The sequence below is a fragment of the Megascapheus bottae genome, chromosome X, assembly GCF_031878675.1.
Source record: "Megascapheus bottae isolate mThoBot1 chromosome X, mThoBot2.hap1, whole genome shotgun sequence".
Classification (NCBI taxonomy): Eukaryota; Metazoa; Chordata; class Mammalia; order Rodentia; family Geomyidae; genus Megascapheus; species Megascapheus bottae.
The window spans coordinates 45198188-45218764 of record NC_143547.1 but is presented as its reverse complement, the minus strand read 5'-3'; the positions used below and the strand labels follow the sequence as shown (position 1 = coordinate 45218764).

Genomic DNA, 20577 nt, shown 5'->3' with positions numbered 1-20577 from the left:
AGCATAAGTAGGAAGATTATCTGAGGCTGTCATGGATATAAAGTACAATACTTGATCTAAAAAAAGAAAACAAAGTAAAAAAGACTGGAGGTGTGGCTTAGTTGGTTAAATGCTTGCCTAGTAAGTAAGAGGCCCTAAATTCAAGAGACTACTAAAAAGTTAAATTCAATTTAAAAATCCAGTTCCTTGTTGTAGCTGCACAGGGGTTTTATATCATATTGCACTATGAATCTTTCGTATCTATACCAATATTCAATTTATTTCCTCTAGTGATAAATGATAAAGCATCATCAAGTTATCATTTTCCTTTATTCAGGTTCCCATCCATTCTTCCTTTTTAATTATCCTACTCCTTTGATTACTGTTTTTCTCACTCCCAATAGTTGCTCCATCTCTGCTGGATCACTGGCATTAGCATATGTACATGCTCTAACACAGTGAGACAGAGAGCTTTTCTTGTTTTATGGGAGGAAAGCACATTTCTGGATTCATATGCAAGCAAGGCCATACGTGTTATGAAGGTAGGTGTTATAGCACAAGAATTTGGAGCAAAAGACAAATGTAGGAAATTACTAATTCTGAGTGGAAAAGCAAGCTATTTGCTTGTTTATGTTTTCACTGTCACACAATAATTGTACATATTTCTGTGTTACAATGTGATATTTTGATCTATAAGTATATTATACAGTGTTAAAATCATACTAATTAGGGTATTCATCATCCTCAAACATTCCTAATTTCTTTGTCGTAGGACCATTCAAAATCCCCTCTTCTAGCCATTTTGAAAGATACATTACATTACTGTACAAAGTTACAATTAGATAGGAGGAATAAATTCTGATGTGCTATTTACACAGTAGGGTGATTATAATTAAAACAAGCTTTTCTGCTGTACAGTGTAAAGGACCCCTTTGAGGTTTCTTATAATGAATTCAAAGTCATACCAGAATTGTTTGTTTTATTATATCTTTGGGGTTTTTATTTTTTAATTTTTACAGTAGCAAAGTTTTTTAAAAATCATATTACACTGTAATACCTAATAACACTGAATATGTGTATTACTCAGGTTTAGATTTTTCCTTTTCAGAAGGGAAATTTGGGAATGGATGTCAAGATTAGAACTTTCTATCCCTTTTGACTTATTACTTCTACCTTGAGACATTCAATGCAAGGAAATAATCATAGATATATTTAAAGATTTATGGGCAAAACATTATCCATAATAGGAAAATTTATAAACCAAATGCCCAATGTGGAAAAAAAAGTTAAATTATGGTAAATCCATAAGATGCAAAATTATATAGCTATTAAACTCATATTTGTGAACTTATTTAATGATATAGGAAAGTACAAATGATGTAAAGTTAAATCAAATGTCAGCCTTTAAAACTATTTCTGAACATTGCAATTTTATAAAATGAGAAAATATGCACATACATCCATAAATGCGTATACCTATGTATCTACATAAACCTGCATATGTACCTATATCTATATACAGCAAAAGGAAATACAGTTAAGTTTAATAATATTGATCTTTATGTAACAAGATTCCAATGGTTTTAGTACTCCATATTTTTCATAGCTTCTAAAATATTCAGAATTGCATGATTTATTTGTACATAGTTTTAAAAATTTATTTTTAATCATAGAGGTAATACATGAGTGCATTCTCATTATAAAATATTCAAATGGTACAGATAAGCAGAATTCCCCCTTGGTCTTACTCTCTTCTCAGAGGTAATCCACGTTGCCAGTTTAGTGCGTTTTCTTCTAGATCTTTCTCTCTGCTTTTACATATATTTACACGTAGGTTACTTTATATTACTAGAAATAATGCCTATTGATGTCTCTCATTTTCAAAAAGAAAGGTGAGTGGAGAAAGATAAACTAATGAGAGAGAGAAGCAGGGCATGTCAGATTGATGAGTGAACCAGGAGCAGAGTGATATTTTGTTACTAAATACTATTTCAATAGGGTATCAGAATCTGCAAAGGATAAAATAATAGTTTAATCCCAGCTCCATCCTCAGCTTTGTCCTTACCTTTAGGTATCTAAACAGTCCTTATGTACAAGGCTAACTAGACAGGTTGAGTTTGGAAGTTATTTATTTTTTTATTTTTATTTATGTTTTTTTTTTTTACCAGTCCTGGGCTTGTACTCAGGGCCTGAGCACTGTCCTTGGGCTTTTTCCTCAAGGTTAGCGCTCTGCCACTTGAGCCACAGCACCATTTCTGGCTTTTTCTATGTATGTGGTACCAAGGAATCAAACCCGGGTCTTTGTGCATGCTAAGCAAGCACTCTACCACTAGGCCAAACTTGCAGCCCCTAGAAGTTGTTTTGAGATAATGAAACTAGATTAGAATGAAGTCCAATATGAGAAATGCCAAAGGAAATGTAGGAAATCACTTGCTTTAATTAACTCATAATCCTTCAAATACTAACAAAATTTTTTCATTTGCAAGCCTCCTGTCTTAAATTCTCTAATGCTGCTAGACCCAATAGTTCTAGATACTTTTCCTTCAAGAAGAAATAGATGGTTAACATTAGCACAGGTGGCTAATAAACTTCACAGGATTACTTTCTTAGCTTGGAACACATTAGATACAGATGTAGGTTGGAGCAACAAAAGGAATGAAGCCAGATTTGCAGCATTCAATGAAGATGGGAGAAATCAGACATTGCCATTTCTGTTCATTAAGATTCGATGTAAAAGCTGATTTTCAAAGCTCAAGTGCTAAGCTGAAATATGAGGTAGATCAGGTCTTATGGGAAGAAATGTACTAGATAAAAAGACTTGGAAAAGAGTAACACAGTTAAGTGAGGAGGTTTCTAGGGATACTATCACGATGTGAAACATTTGCATATTTTGGGTGGTCAGATAGTAACAGCTTTGGTTTGGCTTAAGTTTGATGTAAGAAACCAGATTAGACACTGTAGGGCCATAAATTGTGTGTATATATGCATATGTCCATGCATGTGTGTATGTATATAACAGATAGATATAGATGTAGATGTAAATATAGATGAATTTGTGTTGGCCGGGGCTCAAAACTCAGGGTCATCTACTTTTACTTGCTCAAGGCTGATGCTCTATCACTTGAGACATACCTCTGCTCTCAGCTTTTTGCTGGTTAATTGGAAATAAGAGTCTCTTTCATCTATCTGTATGGACTCCTTTGAACAAAAATCCTCAGATGGGCTCGGGAGTGTGAACACGTGGTAGAGTGCTTGCCTAGCATGCACTAAACCCTGGGTTTGATAAATTGGTACCACATACACAGAAAAAGCTGGAAGTGACACTGTGGCTCCAGTGGCATTGCCCTAGCCTTGGGCAAAAAGTGTCCAAGAACAGTGTCCAGACCCTGAGTTCAAGCAAAAAACAAACAAACAAACAAACAAAACTCCTCAGATCTCAGTTTCAGCTTCCTGAGTAACTACCTTTATAAATGTGACCCACCAGTGCCCAGCTTAACTAATTTTTTTGCCAGTCCTGGACTTGAGCTCAGGGCCTGAGCACTGTCCTTGGACTTTCTCAGGGCCAGAGCTCTACCACTTGAGCCTCAGCACCACTTCTGGCTTTTTTCTATGTATGTGGTACCAAGGAATTGAACCCAGGTCTTCGTGCATGCTAGGCAAGCACTCTACCACTAGGCCAAACTCCGGCCCCAGTTTAACTAATTTTTAATAGGGTTTTTGTTCATCAGTTTGTTAGGGCTGCTATTAGAAGATATCACAACCTGGGGGGTGTAAACAACATAAATTCATTTTCTTGTGATTCTAGAGACTAGAGATCCTAAATGAAATTATTAACAGGGGTCATATTTGTTTTTGAGGGCTGTGAGGGAAAGCTCTATTTCACTCCTCTCTCTTTGGCTTGCAAATGATCATCTTTCCCCCCCCCCCCAGTCTCTAGTCTTTTTCTCTGTTTACAAAGTTCTCTTTATAAAGACGGCATTCATATTGAGTTAGGTCTTGACCTAATGGTTGCATTTCAAATTGATTGTCTTTGTAAAGACACAATTTTCAAATGTGGTCAAAGCCTGAGCTCCTAAGGATTAAGTTTTCAGCATATAAATGGTTTTGAAGAGAAACAATTAAAACCACAGCAGAAATTAGGCCAGCAGCAATTCTGATGGAATGTTGGAAACTGGCTCCTATGGAGGATTAAGGAGTGAACTGGAATTGTATAAATAAAGACATACATGTGGACGAACCTTTAAAACAACGACAACAAAAGAGCTCCTCCGTTATGGAGGAAGACAGGTACAAAGAGTGAGCAAGCCTGGGGGGAGGAGAGTCAAAGAAGGATGAAGAGACCTCAGCAAGGTTTAAAACAAGATGAGGACCACATGTTTCTAGGCCATATGAGGGGTTTGAAAAACATTTGGTGTGGCAAACATAGGTGGCAAATTCAATAGATCTAGGAGCTTCCTAGCAACATATTCATCAGTACCACCTAATGTCACATGCCAAGTAGTCCTTATAAGAATAAAGTTTTCCTGTCACTGAATGGATAGAAGAACCCACAGAGGACAGATTAAAGTTCTAGGTGAAAGAGGGAATCTGAATCTGGTAGAACAGAAGATGAAGTAGGATTAAGAATTGTTCTACAATTCTGAAATCAAAGCTACTCAAGATGTTGAGATCTGAGGATCATGGTTTGAAGCCAGGAAAGTCTGTGAGACGCCTATCTTGAATTAACCAGCAAAAAGTGGCGAGTGGAACAGTGGCTCAAGTTGTAACCCTGAGCAGAAAAGCCACATAAGAACACAGGGCTTCATCACATACACAAAATAACTGACCTATGGGGCCGGGAATTTGGCCTAGTGGTAGAGTGCTTACCTAGCATGCACGAAGACCTGGGTTCAATTCCTCGGTACCCCACATACATAGCAAAAAGCCAGAAGTGGTGCTGAGACTCAAGTGGTAGAGTGCTAGCCTTGAGAAAGTCCAAGGACAGTGTTCAAGCCCTGAGCTCAAGCCCAGGACTGGCAAAAATAAATAAATAACTGACCTAGACATAGTAGAGCCTTGGGCTAAATGAGAATCCATCTCCGAAGGGCTTGCTGGCTGTAAATATACAGAGGGAGAAGCAATGAGAACCTTTAGAGTTGGTTTAGTAGGGTGGGTAATTTTGATAGTCAATTTGATTTGACTGAGAAGTGTTAGGAAGTTAGTATAGCACATCTCTGTGTGTGAGAGAGAACATTTCTAGACACAAGTACCTAAGGAGGATGAAGTGTGCCATCACACAGGCACAGATAAAATTAAAGGGAAACAAAACAAAATGGAACCTCAATACTCACTAGTCACTACTGAAAATGAACTATACAACTTGCAGGTGGGAACGGGAGGGAAAAAAAAAAACTAGGAGGAAGAGACAGAAGTGCTGACATTGTCCAAAAAGAAATGTACTCTTGCTATGACTTCCGTAATTGTATCCTCTCTGTACATCACCTTTAAAATAACAATAAGAAAGAGGAAAAAAAAGGAAACAAGGTGAAAGCTCCCAGCTTAGACATTCTCTCACAATGCATTCTGGCCACCATGATGCAAGCTGTCCCATTCCACCACACTTTCATTGTTACTGTGAACTGACATGTCTGAAATCATGAGACGAAGCAAATCTCTCCTTTCTCAAGCTGTTGATGTCAAGCAGTTTGTCAGAGGCAAAAAGCCATAACTAGTACAGGTAGCAAGGGCAGGAATTCTGGAGTTAGGCTGTATACATTTAAGTTTAAGCCATGAGGTATTATTTTTTATTAAAGAATTTATTAACATTGATTTTTACATCATATAGAGGTATTATTTTTTAAATAATTTTTTATTTCAATGTATAGTGGGGTTACACTTATATTTGCAAGATAGAGGGTGCATTACTTCTCACACATTGGTAACATTCTCATGTTTTGTCCTCATTTCTTTTCCCCCACCCCCTCCCCACATTTTCTCCCTCCTATTTCAAATAAACAAGTGAACATCTATATAATATACAAGATAAAAAAGTGGGATACTGTAACAATATGAGATTAACCAAAGGGCAACACAAGAGGGGGGGGAACATAATACATAAAGAATGAGTCACTTATAATTAAGCTCCTGTTTCCATGTCCTGGAGGTCCATTAATTTGGCCTCATCCTATATGGCCTTATGAATCTAGGATCTGAGATATTGTAATCCTCTGCTAAGAGAGTTCTAGATGTGTACTAATTATTACAGATGAGGGAAACCATTGAGCCTATGTTTCTTTGGGTCTGGCATACCTCACTTAATATGATTTTTTCCAAGTCTTCCTATTTCCTTACAAATGGGGCAATGTCGTTCTTTCTGACAGCAGCATAGAATTCCATTGTGTATAAATTCCACATTTTGGGGCATCTGGGTTGGTTCTATATCTTCGCTATGGTAAATAGTGCCACAATGTACATTGTTGTGCTAGTGGATTTACTGTGTCCTTGTATCTGGACCAATGGGTAAATGCCCAGAAGTGGAATTGCTGGGTCATAGGGGAGTTCTATGTTTAGTCTTTTGAGGAACTGCCATACTGCTTTCCATAGTGGTTGAATGAGTTTGCACTCCCACCAACAATGTAGTAGCGATCCCTCCTGGCCACATCCCTGCCAGCATCTGCTGTTGTTGGAATTATTTTTAAGTTATATTTTTATCCTTAAGTAGTTGTACAAATGAGTTACCATTGAACATGTATCAGTGTTTGAAAATAATTTTGTTATATATGAACTTCAGTTATACTCATTTATGCAATCTAATTAATATGTATTGCTTAGGGAATTGGAGGAGGGTATTACTGAGATTTCATCTCAGGGCCTCATGCTTGCTTGGCTTGCTTTGTTTACCTTTTGCTCTACCACTTAAGCCACATCTTCAGGCTTTTGGCTTTTTTTCTTTCTTTCTTTCTTTTTTTTGTGGGACTTGGGGATTTAACTTGGCCTGGGCGTTGCCCTGAGCTGTTCCGCTCAAGGCTACTGCTTTAACCCTGGGCCTAGGCATTGTCCCTGAGGTCTTCAGCTCAAGGCTACCACCCTACCCTTGAGCCAAGCCCCATTTCCCATTTTCTAGAGGTTATTTGAAGATAAGAGTCTCTGATCCTTTTGTGCCCGGGCTGGCTTTGAACCTTGATCCTCAGAACTCAGCCCCCTGAGAAGCTAGGATTACTATTTTTGTGATGGAATCTTATGGACTTTTCTGCCCAGACTGGCTTCAAACCATGATGTTTCAGTTCTTAGCGTCTTTAGTACCTAGGATTATAGATGTTAACCACAAACATCCTGCTTAGAGGGATCTTTCAGAGTAAAGAAATAAAATGCATTGTTTACAAGCATTTGCCAATATTATTATGTGTTTCAAGATGAAGTTAGTCTTTGAAGGTGAAGAAATAAGAACAAAAGGGCTTGAAGAGTGTGCTGAAAGTTTGAGTTTTCACCAAAGGGACTTTGAGTTGGAATGAATGAAATAAATAACAATAAAGACATAGCTGTGACTGGCAGTAAATTTGAAGGAGCTGTAGTACACAGAGTTGAACAATTGTGTTGAACATGCCCTGTTTTAACAAGAGAGGAGGTAGACTGTAAAATAATCTAGGGAGTTGAGTGGTATTTAGCTATACCACTCAACGAGAATTACATGGAGGGTTTATTAGCAATACCTAAACAGTGATACGTCATTGTGTGTGGGGAGGGGTGGTTGTGGTATCTACAAAGCCCGCTCCCACTGAGCTCTCTAGCTCCTTGTGTTTTTTTTAATTTTATTTTTTTAGACTGAAGGCCCTGCAATTGCTAGGCAAGCATTGTGTTATGATTTGCATTTTCCCAGTGGATACCGAGGAAAAATACCTTATATGTAATTTGTGTTTGTTTGTTTATTTATATAGGTTATAGGGTTTAAATTCAGGGCCCTGGTGCTACCCCTTAGCTTTTTTACTTTAGGCTGGTGATCTATTAATATTTTAACCATAGTTCCTCTTAAGGCTGTGTGTGTGTGTGTGTGTGTGTGTGTGTGTGTGTGTGTGTGTAAGAGTCTCTTCAATTTGTTCCTCCAGATTGGCTTCAAAACACTTTCTTCACATCTCAATCTCTTCAGTGACTAGGATTACAGGTGTGAGCCACTGACACCTGGTTCTTACATATCTTTAATAAAACATCTAGCTGGAGGGCCGGGAGTTTGGCCTAGTGACAGATTGCTTGCCTAGCATGCACAAAGACCTGGGTTCAATTCCTCGTTACCACATACATAGCAAAAAGCCAAAAGTGGTGCTGAGTCTCAGGTGGTAGAGCTCTAGCCTTAAGAAAGTCCAAGGGCAGAGCTCAGGCCCTGCGCCTAAGCCCAGGACTGGCAAAAAAAATATCTGGCTAGAATTTGACTCATTTTATAATTGAGTGGTTTTCATTTTAAATTTTGAGATTTTTTAATTATTATGTTATCAAAAGCTACCAGATAGCTCAGAATAAGCAAATGATTTGAATAGTTATTTCTCTAAAGCAGATATTTAAAAGAGAGACGATACTCAAAATATTACCCACCAGAGACAGGCAAATAAAACTCATAACAGGGTAATACATATTAATCTCCCGAATGGCTAAAATAAAATTAAGACAAGAATATTTTAACTAGTTATCATAGGATACTGTTTGTGGGAATATAAAATGACAGCTGCTTTGAGAAACTGACTTCCTTAAATGATTAATTGTAAGAGATGCTTTATTATTGTATTTTATTTTTTTTATTGTCAGCATAATGTATAGACAGGTTACAGTTACATTGATACCCTGCTCATGTTTTTATCCCCATATCGCTCCTCCCACCCCCACCCCTCATCTTGTTTCCTCCCTTCCCTATCCTATTTCAAATAAACAAATAAACTTATATACAATATACCAAGTAACAAAGTCAGATACAGTAACAATATGAGATTAACCAAAGGGCAACAAAGGAGAAGAGGAAAAATATAGTACATTGAGAACAACAATCACACAAGATATCCTTGAGATCCTTTCATTTAGTCTCACCTTATATGACCTTATATACCTAGGTTTTGAGCTATTGGAATCCTCTGCTAGGACAGTCCTATGTGTATTCTAATTATTATAAATGAGGGAAATCATTGAGCCTATATTCCTTTGGGTCTGGATTACTTCACTTAATATGATTTTTTCCGAAGTCTTTCCATTTCTTTACAAATGGGACGATGTTATTCTTTGTTATGGCAGCATAGAATTCCATTGTATAACTACCACATCTTCTTAATCCAAACATCTACTAAGGGGCATCTGGGTTGGTTCCATATCTTCTCTATAGTAAATAGTGCTGCAGTGAACATCGATTTAGTATGTCCTTGTTTCTTTTGGACCTTTGTGTAAATTCCAAGGAGCTGGATTGCTGGGTCATAAGGGAGCTCTATGTTTAGTCTTTCGAGGAACCACTAGACTGCTTTCCATAGTGGTTGCACTCCCATCAACAATTTAATATCAATCCCTCCTGGTCACATCATTACCAGCATCTGTTGTTATTGGATTTCTTGATTATGGCCATTTTAACTGGAGTGAGGTGGAATCTCAAAGTTGTTTTGATTTACATTTGTTTTATGGCCAGAAATGTCAAGCATTTCTTCATGTGTCTATCGGCCATTCTTACTTCTTCAGAGAAGTCTCTCTTTAAGTCTTTAGCCCATCTTATAATAGGATGGTTGTTTCTTTGAAGATTTGTTTTGGGGAGATTCAATTTTTTTAGTTGTAGATGTATTTTAGATATGAGGCCCACTGTGTGGGCTTTCTATTTCTTTGGCCATACAGAATTTCTGTAGTTTAATGCAGTCCCACTTGTCCAAACTTTCTTTAATTTTTTTGTGTTTCTGGGTCTTTATTAAAACCTGTTCCAAGGAGACCTAGTGTATCTCCTATTCCTTCTTGTAAAATTTTCAAGGTATCTGCTTTTACTTCAAGGTCTTTGATCCATTTGGAATTAATTCTGGTACAGGGTGACATAGAAGGATCCAACTTTAGTTTTATTCAGGTGCTTAACCAATTCTGCCAGCATGCCCCATTGAAGAGACTATCTTTCTTTAATTCTATTTTTTTGGTTCCTTTATCAAAGTTTAGATGGCCATAGGTCTGTGGGTTGATTTCTGGGTCTTCAGTTCTATTCTGTTGGTCCTCAGGCCTGTTCTTGTGCCAGAACCAAGCTATTTTGGTTACTATAGCTTTGTAACAGAGTCTGAAGTTTGGTATTGGTATTCCTCCAGCGCTGTTCTTTCTGGTAAGGATTTTTTTTGCTATACGGGGTCTTTTATTATTCCATATGAAATTTAGTATTGCTTATAAGAGATACTTTATAAGATGGTAATACTATCTAGCATAAAAGCCAAAAAAGAATTAAAAACATGAGTTAACACAAAAGTTTGTACATAAATGTTGATAGGTGTATTTTTGTGTATGGAATTAGGGTTTTCAGGCAGGGGCTCCATAACTGCCTCAAAGTAGAAATAACCAAGTGTTCAACTGATGAATGTGTGAGTAAAATATATTCCTAAAATTGATATTCTTTGTCAATAAAAATCAATTAAGAACTGGGAGTTTGGCCTAATGGCAGAGTGCTTGCCGAGCTTATGCACAAAGACATGGGCTTGATTCCTCAGTACCACGTACATAGGAATAAAAGGTGAAAGTGGTGCTGTGGCTCAAGTGGTAGAGTTTTAGCCATTAGAAAACCCAAAGACAGTGCTCAGGCCCTGAGCTGAAGCCTCACTGGTAAAAACAAACAATCAAATACTGATGTATTACTGGGAGTGGTACAGATACAGATTTGTAATCCCAGCCAGCACTCATGAGGCAGAGGCAGGAAAATTGTGAATCAGTCTGACTTGTGCTCCATAGGGAGACTTTTCTCCAAAAAAGTATTGATATGTGCTACAACAAGAGTCGACCATGAAAACATAATGTAGACTGAAAGAAACTGGTAAGAAAATATAGCATAGTACATAAGTCAGTTTGTATGAAAGGTTCAGAATGACAGAGAATCCATGAGTGGTAGCTTTGAGTGGTAGAGGGTGAATTTTCATGGTGGTGAGTTGTTCTAATATAGATTATGGTGCTGGCTGTAAAATTTTGGAAATGTACTAAGGCATTGAATTTTGCACTTTATTTCTTTACTGTTTTTCCAGGTAATATTACTAATTTGCTAGTTTATAATAATTTATTTACTCTGTATTAAGGAATTGTGTAAAAGAATTTCAATTAAATGTTTTAATTTTATATATTGATGGGTTATAGTGTAGTAATGATTAGGGCAGTTTGTAATGCATAAAATATATAACATGTGAATTATTTCTCAAGAAAGCTATTATAAGGCTGGGAGTTTGGCCTAGTGGTAGAATGCTTGCCTAGCATGCATGAAGACCGGGGTTCAATTACTCGGTACCACATACATAGAAAAAAGCTGGATGTTGTGCTGTGGCTCAAGTGGCAGAGATCTAGCCTCGAAAAAAGTCCAAGGACGCCCTGAGTTCAAGCCCCACAACTGGCAAAAAAATTTAATTTTTTTTAAAAAGAAAGGTATTATAAAATAATCTGGCAGTGACTGGAAGCTGAATTGGAGAGGACAAGGCTGGAGACAGACAGCCTTAGGAGGTGTTGTAATAGTTTAGTTGAGAAAAGTCTAAATTAAGGTGATAGTGGTGGGAATTGTACAGAGAAGAGGATGCCTGTAAAATATGTTTTAGAAAGGGGATCAATAAGGCTTGCTATTTGGTTGTTGAATAGGTAAGGGTATAAGAAGACTAAAAGTTTTATCATGGGGGAATGATGATATTATTTCTAAACACAGAAGGTGTAATTTGAGAAATAGGATTATTTTTCAAAGGGTGAAGTAAGTTGATAACAGTTTCAGGATGCGTCTGTGTGTGTGTGTGTGTGTGTGTGTGTGTGTGTATGTGTGTGTGTGTGTATGCTCATACTGTCTCACTGTACTATTTCTCTGCACTAGACTCTGTGCCCAATAATTTCATGGTTTAAGCTGCTTTTAGGACAATCTTCAAATGATGCCTAGCATCTAACTGAACATTTCGAGTTGAAGTTTAGTATCAAGGGAGATTTTGCTGGAAGCATTTGAGATTTATGAAGAAATACATCATAATTTATGTCAGAAAAATCACTAAAAGCATTCATAGAAAGAGCATAGAAATAAAGACATAGGAAATGAATAGAGATCCTCATTGAAATGGTCTGCACTTAGGAGGTAATAGCTGGAAAAGTGGGCCCAAAACACAATTGGAAAAAGGAGACAAAGTTACAAACAGGGTGAATACCAGCGGGGCTGCATTACCAAAGAACTAAATGTAGGCTTTTAAGAATGGGAAGAGGGGCTGGGAGTTTGGCCTAGTGGTAGAGTGCTTGCCTAGCATGCATGAAGACCCAGATCCAATTCCTCAGTCCCACATACATAGAAAAAAAAGCCAGAAGTGGTGCTGTGGCTCAAGTGGTAGAGCTCTGGCCTTGAGAAAGCTCAGTCCCTGAGCTCAAGCCCAGGATTGGGAAAAAAAAGAATGGGAAAAGTAGAACTGACTCTTGAGGATATTCCATGAGGGAAAATGCAATCAACCAGACACAGTACAGACTGGATTGGGAGAGATTAAAAACTATCTGAACCACTGCAGAATTTTCACAAGACCCACATGTTGAGAGAAATTTCTGCCCTGATCCAACTAGAAGTCTACTTTTATTCATCCTAGGTGAAGTGCTTATTTACCAGTGGAACGTTCCAGAGAGATCTGGCCCTGGACCTAATGACTCTGCTTGTGTTTCCTGGATTTATTATTCTTCTGTGGATCCTGTCAAGGTAAAGCCAAAATTGGTTAATTGGAGATAAGTCTGAGAAATTAGCAAACTACATGGAAAAAAAACAGGTATAGGAAGAAATGGTTCTCGGATTTTACAGCGTATTATTTTTAGAGAAAGTCCTCAGATGTTGGATTTATTTAACAAATAAGAGGGGTGAACATACTGAGTAGCACTAGATATTTGGCCTGAGGTTTTCCTTTCCTGCCTCTTTTTTAATCATGTTAGACAAATACATTGGTATTCAAAAACCCTTGATATTGTTGTCTGGAAACTGGAATTCTACTGCCAAATTTGGGTCTTTGGTATAATTTTAGGAAATTTGTTCTGTCTGTTCCCTCATCTGGAAATGGGTTTATCTATCTAGACATTCATGCACAGCTTGCATTTCACAATTATTTATTGACTATGTACTTTATACTGGGCATGTTATTGGTGCTTTAGATGTTGCAAATGTAAGATACATTTCATACTTTCAAAGACTATAGACTAATTGAGCAAAAGGGAAGTGGAGGTGCTATCTGAGTGGAAGGAATATGTACTCTGGGCCTTGAAATTAGATAAGGGACATAGTGGACGGGAGAACATGGCAGAAGAATTAGAAGAAAAGGGCATTGAGTTGTGAAAGTGCTTATTGGATTTGAAAATAAGTGAGTAAAGGTGTATCAATATGTGAGAAGTAATGCACCTACTACCTGTTGAATGTAATTGTAACCCCTTTATACATTATCGCAATAATAAAATAAAATAAATAAGTGGTGGCACAAGAACAGGCCTGAAGACCAATGGAACAGAACTGAGAACCCAGATATTAACCCACAGTTATCCTTGATAAGGGAGCCAAAAAAGAGAATGGAAGAAAGTCAGCCTTTTCAACAAGGGGTACTGGCAGAATTGGTTAAGCACCTGCAGAAAACTAAAGTTGGATCCTTCTTTGACACCCTGCACCAGGAATAACTCCAAATGGATCAAAGACCTCGAGGTAAAAGCAGATACACTGAAAACTTTACAAGAAAGAATAGGAGATACACTAGGTCTCCTTGGCAAAGGTTAAAACTTAAAGACCAAGAAACACAACAAATCAGAGAAAGTCTGGATAAGTGGGACTGCATTAAACTGCAGAGCTTCTGTATGGCAAAAGACATAACTAGCAAATTAACTAGAAAGCGTACAGAGTGGGAGAAAATCTTCACTAACCATACAACGGACAAAGGCCTCATATCTAAAATATTTCAACAGCTCAAAAAATTGAATCACTCCAAAACTAATCTCCAAAGAAACAACCATCCCATCAAAATAAAGGCCAAAGACTTAAAGAGAGTCTTCTCTGAAGAAGAAATAAGAATGGCCTATAGACACATGAAGAAATGCTCAACATCTCTGGTCATAAAAGAAATGTAAATCAAAACAACTCTAAGATTCCACCTCACTCCAGTTAGAATGGCCAGGATCAAGAAATCTAATAACAACAGATGCTGGAGGGGATGTGGCCAGGAGGGATCACTACTACACTGTTGGTGAGAGTGCAAACTCATTCAATCACTATGGAAAGCAGTATGGCAGTTCCTCAAAAGACTAAACATAGAGCTCCCCTATGACCTAGCAATTCCACTACTTGGCATTTACCCAATCGTCCAGAAACAAGGGCATACTAAATCCACTAGCCCAACTATGTTCATTGCAGCACTATTCACCATAGCAAAGATATGGAACCAACCCAGATGTTCCTCAGTTAATGAGTGGATCAACAAGATGTAATGTTTATACAAAATGGGATTCTATGCTGCTGTCAGAAAGAATGATATCGCCCCATTTGTAAGGAAATGGATAGACTTAGAAAAAAATCCTATTAAGTGAAGTAAGCCAGACTCAAAGGAACATAGGCTCAGTGGATTCCCTCATTTGTCATAATCAGTAGAAACATGGGCTCTCCTACCAGAGATTTACAATAGAACAAAACCTAGATACATAAGGACATATAGAATGATGCTAAATGAAAGACCTCCAGGATATTGAAACAAAAGCTATGTAATGAGTGATTGTTGTCCTTAATGTACTATTTTATCTCTCATCTCTTTTGCTGTCCTTGGTTATCTCATATTGTTAGAGTATTTGACCTGGTTATCTGATATATTGTATATATGGATATTTGGTTATTTGAAGTCAGATAGGGAAGGGAGGAAAACAAGATGAGGGGTGGGGGTGGGGGAGGAAAATGGGGACCAAGACACATAAGAAAGGGAATCAATGTTTGTGAAGTAATGCATATTCTGTCTGGTGAATATAATGTAACCCTTCTATTAATTACAATAAAAATATATGAAAAAATATGTGAGTAGGTCACCCTTCTCTATACTTCCTGGCCACCATGATGTGAACTACTCTGCTCTACTATATCTTCCCTGCCATGATAGATGAAAAGTTCAAACCAATCAAGAACCATGATCATCATCAAATCAAGGCTTGTTTCTTGCTGATTGTTTGTGAAATGAAGCTTCTCACGCATTTCTACATAGGTTGGTTTCAAACTGCAATCCACTGATCTCAACTTCCTGAGTAGCTAGGTCTACAGGAAAGAACCATCAGCATCTATCACCAACAACCTTCTACATGTAACTTTACATTTTAGAATGTTTCCAGGGGACCAAAACCAGATGGTACCTACCACAAGTTAGATTACTTACCAACCAAGTGGTGTTGATCACATCATCCCTAATAGCAAATTGTAGATGGAATGGAGAACAATGATGTAGACTTAATTGTAAATATAGTGGAATTTAGCACCAAGGATTTGTCTGTCAAAGACCCCAGAACAATGCTAATGAAAACTTTTTGAAGCTTGGAAGAATATATTGGCCATGATAACCATAGAAGAAATACCCAAAAGACCATGACTATGCTAGAGGAGAGGAACAAATGGCTCCAGAGAGATCCTTGAGAATTGTCTCAGATTTGCATGAGGAAGTTTTTCTCAGCAGTGACCACAGTTTGTGATTTAGAAAATATGTACATACGTATATAATTCCATCCTCTTTATGGCAGCACACAGCAGAAATGTCGGAAGATAGAAAGCCTTAAGGAAGACAGAAGTTTGGAAGATTAATCCTTTTTTGTTGTTGATATAAATTCTGAGATGAGTCTTAAAATGCTAGGGTAGTGCTGTGCCACTGAGCTCCATTCTTAGTTCTGGATTAGATTACTGGATTTTTTTTGTCTCATAATCCTTTTTAATTTTTGAAATTAACATATATTAGCCATACAAGAAGGGGTTTCATAGTGACATTTGCCCATTTGTTTACAATGTATTTCAACCAATCTTATCCAAATTCAGCTCTCTTCCTTCCACTGATCACTGCTTTTGATAGTCTTCACAGAAGTCTCAATGGATGCCTATAACTCTGATAATAGAAATGATCCCATCCTTTTTTCTGACTTTCCAACATTGTTCACAATCAACCTCCTTGGAAAAAGTACCCCAAACTTGTTATTTTTTTCCAGTCCTGGGCTTGAGCTCAGGGCTTGATCAATGTCCTTGGACTTTCTCAAGGTGAGAGCTCTACCGCTTGAGCCTCAGCACCACTTCTGGCTTTTATCTATGTGTGGGGTACTGAAGAATCGAACCCACGTCTTCTTGCATGCTATGCACTCTACCACTAGCCCAACCTCCCGGCCCCAAACTTGTGATTTTTGAAAATGGTATTTATTTTAGTATTGATTTTGTGACAGATGGTAACACTTAGTCTTGATTCATTTTTTCTTTGAGCAATTGCAATTTTTGAGTAGCTTTCAGTTGAAGTAATTAAAGAATACTAGAATGCTCACTTATGTAACATATGGTGAGTCAAATGTATTTTTGGAATTTCTCATACAACTCTATATGGATTTGTATGATGTTCACTACAGGAAGTTTCTCAGAATCACTAGAGAAAAAGAGCAGGGAAAAAACCTATGCATCCATCTAAGGCATATGCCATTGATAGTACAACCAAATAAATACCATGAAATTGTTTAGAAGAGCAAGTTGACTCTGTACATATGAACATGGGCTGACAACCTTATAGACCTTTATTAAGTATATAAAGTAACAGTGAAGGAAATAACCACGTTATATGTATATGCATACCTTTACATTGATTTGTTTTTCAAAAATGAATGCTACCATTGAAATCTGGGAGATAAAGATTTTACATTGGATCTCTTTTATTTATGTCCTATTTGCATTTTTCTACTATCATGCACACTTGTGTCACGTTTTCAGGATTAAAATAGTAATAATAACTAAATTAATTGTGTGTGTGTGTGTGTGTGTGTTTTCCAGTATTGGAGCTTGAACTCAGGGCCCTGTACTCTTTCCTGTTCTTTTTTTTCTCATACAATGCTGAAAGTCTACCACTTGAGCCATAGCTCAACTTCTGACCTTTTCTTGGTTAATTAGAAATTAGACTTTCCTGTCCACGCTAGAGTTGAACCATAATCTCAGAACTTAGCCTGTGCATAGCTAAGATTATAGATGTGAACCACTGACACCTGGCTAAATTTATTTGTTTAAAACTAACTCAAATCTGGGTAACAGTGGTTTATGCCTGTAATCCTAATAGCTCAGGAGGATGAGATCTGAGGATCACAGTTTGAAATCAACCCAGTCAGGAAAATCCATGAGACTCGTATCTCCAAATAACCATTAGAAAACCTGAAGTGGTACTGTGGCACAAAGTGGTAGGATATTAGCTTTGAGTGAAAAAGCTCAGGGACATGGTCCAGGCCCTGTGTTCAAGCCGCACGACTGACAAAACAAAAGCAAAACTTATGCAAGTTAACTGAAGCATATATACAATAGAAGATCTATTCCCAAATGGTTGAGAGAATGAATTCCAATCACAATGAAGTGCTTTATAAGTATCAGATACTTTAATGATTCAGTGCTGAGGTTCACAGTGGAATTAGGTGGGCCATTACCCTGCAGATCACTACCACATAGCACTAACTCCATCTCTTTCTCTTTCTCTGTTCCTTACTTTCTTAGGACATGTATAGTGGCCTTGTGGGACCGTTGGTCATCTGCCGAAAGGGCACTCTGGAATCCAATGGAGTACGACGTGATATGGATCGGGAATTTGCTTTGTTATTTTTGATCTTTGATGAGAATCAGTCATGGTATCTGAAGGAGAATGTGGCAACTTATGGGCCCAAAGAACCAGGCCTTGTTAACCTACAGGATGAGACTTTCTTGGAGAGCAATAAAATGCATGGTCTGTACAAAAGAGGTCACTCCTAATCCAAACAAGTCTTTACTAGTTGTATATGCCTATCAAATAGGCTCATTACTGTGTAAGGGGGTATTAGCTCCAGAAAAGATGGGAAGGTTGGAAGATACAATGGAGATGAATTGGAAGAAATCTTTAACTATTGTACATTTTCACATTTAAAACTGATATATAATCCAGATTAGATCAGCTGCTGAGGAAAGAGGAAAGTAATTCTAAAGTTGCCATGGTGACAAATTTTAACATGTTAGAGAAGGCGAGGTGGACATTTATAACCTCTTTGTATCTTATGAGCAGGCTTCTCGGGCCTTACTGTTTGAAAATTCAGAATTTAACATAGTCATATCTTGTTGTTTCATTACCATTCTGATTTAGGGAATCTTCTTTCCTAATATAGACAGATGAAGGCTATAGCTAGTCTTTTAGTCTGTTTTTGAAACAGTTTCCATTTACAGATGGGATTCTTGGAGAAGAGACTCACTAGGTTTATGCTATATACAAGGAAGATCCTTTTTGATTCTTGAAGGTATTTTTTTGGGGTGTGGGGAGGGAATTGTACACTAAAGCCTTCCTTTGCTCTAGAGATCTAGGTAGCTTTTCACAAATAAAACAAAGTCTGAAATAAGTGAGAAAGCTTAAATGCAATGGAATGAATGAAGTGATCCCGTACTATACTTTCTAGCTGAAGATTTCTTTGATCTGACAATGAGGTGGAGCTTTGATGACTCTAATGGCACTCAAATGTAGGATCTCATTGTCTCACAGATTTTAGCCATTTCCTCTTGATGAAAACATAAGTGATTCACATTAGAACTGATGATTCACAAACCTCACAAAGTGAACGTCATAGTTCCTGTCAAATCTGAGAATTAAATGGCTCAGGACAAAAGGGAAAGGGGGCCTGGGAAGGTCATGCTAATGCAGGAGTTTGACTGATGCCCACTTCTATCTTTGTCCATTATTCCGTATTCTTTAGGTATGAATCTAGCTACCTTTTCATGTAGTAGATAGTTTTGGATATTTTCTGAATGCTAACATTTAAGATATAAAAGCAAATAATGTCATCTGAGGGGCTAAGTAAATTATATTTTTCCCCTGTAGATTCCTGAAATAAGTGAGAAAAAAAACATTTGCTTAAGATCAAATGTGAGCTTTTTATTACAGAGGAGGCTAATTAGAAAACTGAATTTTACTTCTACAAGTAATTGAGCTTGCTGTTGCTTCCCTTGAAATAGATGAATTTTCTACATGTCATTGAAATAGATGAACAGTAGCTCTCCTCCATTGACAGAGGCATCATTTTGTCCACAAAGGAAACAGGAATCAATTTGTACCCTTTTCTGTGATCAGACTAGTCATGAAGATAAAAACTCTAGAAGGGGCTGAATTGAGCCCGTTTACTTCATTCTGCAAAATTCCCAATTTGGTGGGCCTAGATAAAGAGACATTATTTTCCCTCTTGAGGAGAAAAGTAGATATTACCTTCCCTCTGTGAGAACACGAGATGTGGGAGGAAATTGTTCTTCACAAAGTCCTGACAGTGCAAATTAATATATAGTATTGAATAGTTTTGTGCCTTTGGAGCATGGGATATAACTTGGAAAGAGAGAGGATCAAGCCCATGCATTGATATTATTAATTAAATCAATGTGTCATGCTAAACAGTTTTTTTGTAGTCTAGTGTACCTGATATTTCTGTAGCATCCTTGAATTTAGCATCCTTCTTCAATTTATTTCCTGCTTTCTAGTAACAGAAGTCTAGTTAGGGATGAAGCAGTGTTTGTACCAGTTCTATGGCTGGAATTCACAACCTGTGTGCTATAGCTGAGCTGTTTTTGCCAATGCTGTTGCTACCACTTGAACCGAAACTCCACTTCCATATTTTTTGCTGGGTAATTTGGAGATCAGAATCTCATAGACTTTCCTGCCTGAGTTTGTTTAAAGCCAGTTTAAGTAGGATAACAGTAGCATTAGTTATTTTCAACGATCACATCAATGTGAACAATAGATTGAAGTAGTAGTCGGACTAAAGATGAGGGGAGTTATGAGCTTATTGCTGTCACCAGATTATAGAGACAAGACCCTAGGATAGGGGCAAAGTGGTGTCAAAGAGAAATATGAGAGATATGAGATTATTTTTTCCTTTTACAGCCATCAATGGGAAAGTTTATGCCAACCTCAAGGGTCTTACCATGCACCAAGGAGAACGAGTGGCCTGGTACATGTTGGCTATGGGCCAAGATACCGACATACACACTGTCCACTTCCATGCAGAGAGCTTCCTCTATCGGGTGAGAAGAAGAGAGCCTGATGGCAAGTGCACTATAGTAGCCACTGAGGAGGAAAGGAATAGCAAGGAAGAAAGTAATAGTCACTTAGAAAAGCAGAGATGTAGACATGTTCATCAGACAGGTTAGCTTTACCATTTGATATAGAAGAGAATAGCTCATTTGTAGGGAAAGGA

The 20577-nt window shown here is 37.6% G+C and overlaps 1 protein-coding gene across 1 annotated transcript in view; it reads left to right on the top strand.

Annotated features, from left to right (window-relative positions):
- Heph (hephaestin) overlaps window positions 1–20577 on the top strand; it is an 80795-nt gene that overhangs the window by 47867 nt on the left and 12351 nt on the right. The window contains exons 16-18 of the mRNA XM_090326732.1: window positions 12744–12850; window positions 17873–18098; window positions 20265–20404. Coding sequence (XP_090182858.1) covers window positions 12744–12850; window positions 17873–18098; window positions 20265–20404 — 473 coding nt within the window. The remainder of the gene's footprint in view (window positions 1–12743; window positions 12851–17872; window positions 18099–20264; window positions 20405–20577) is intronic.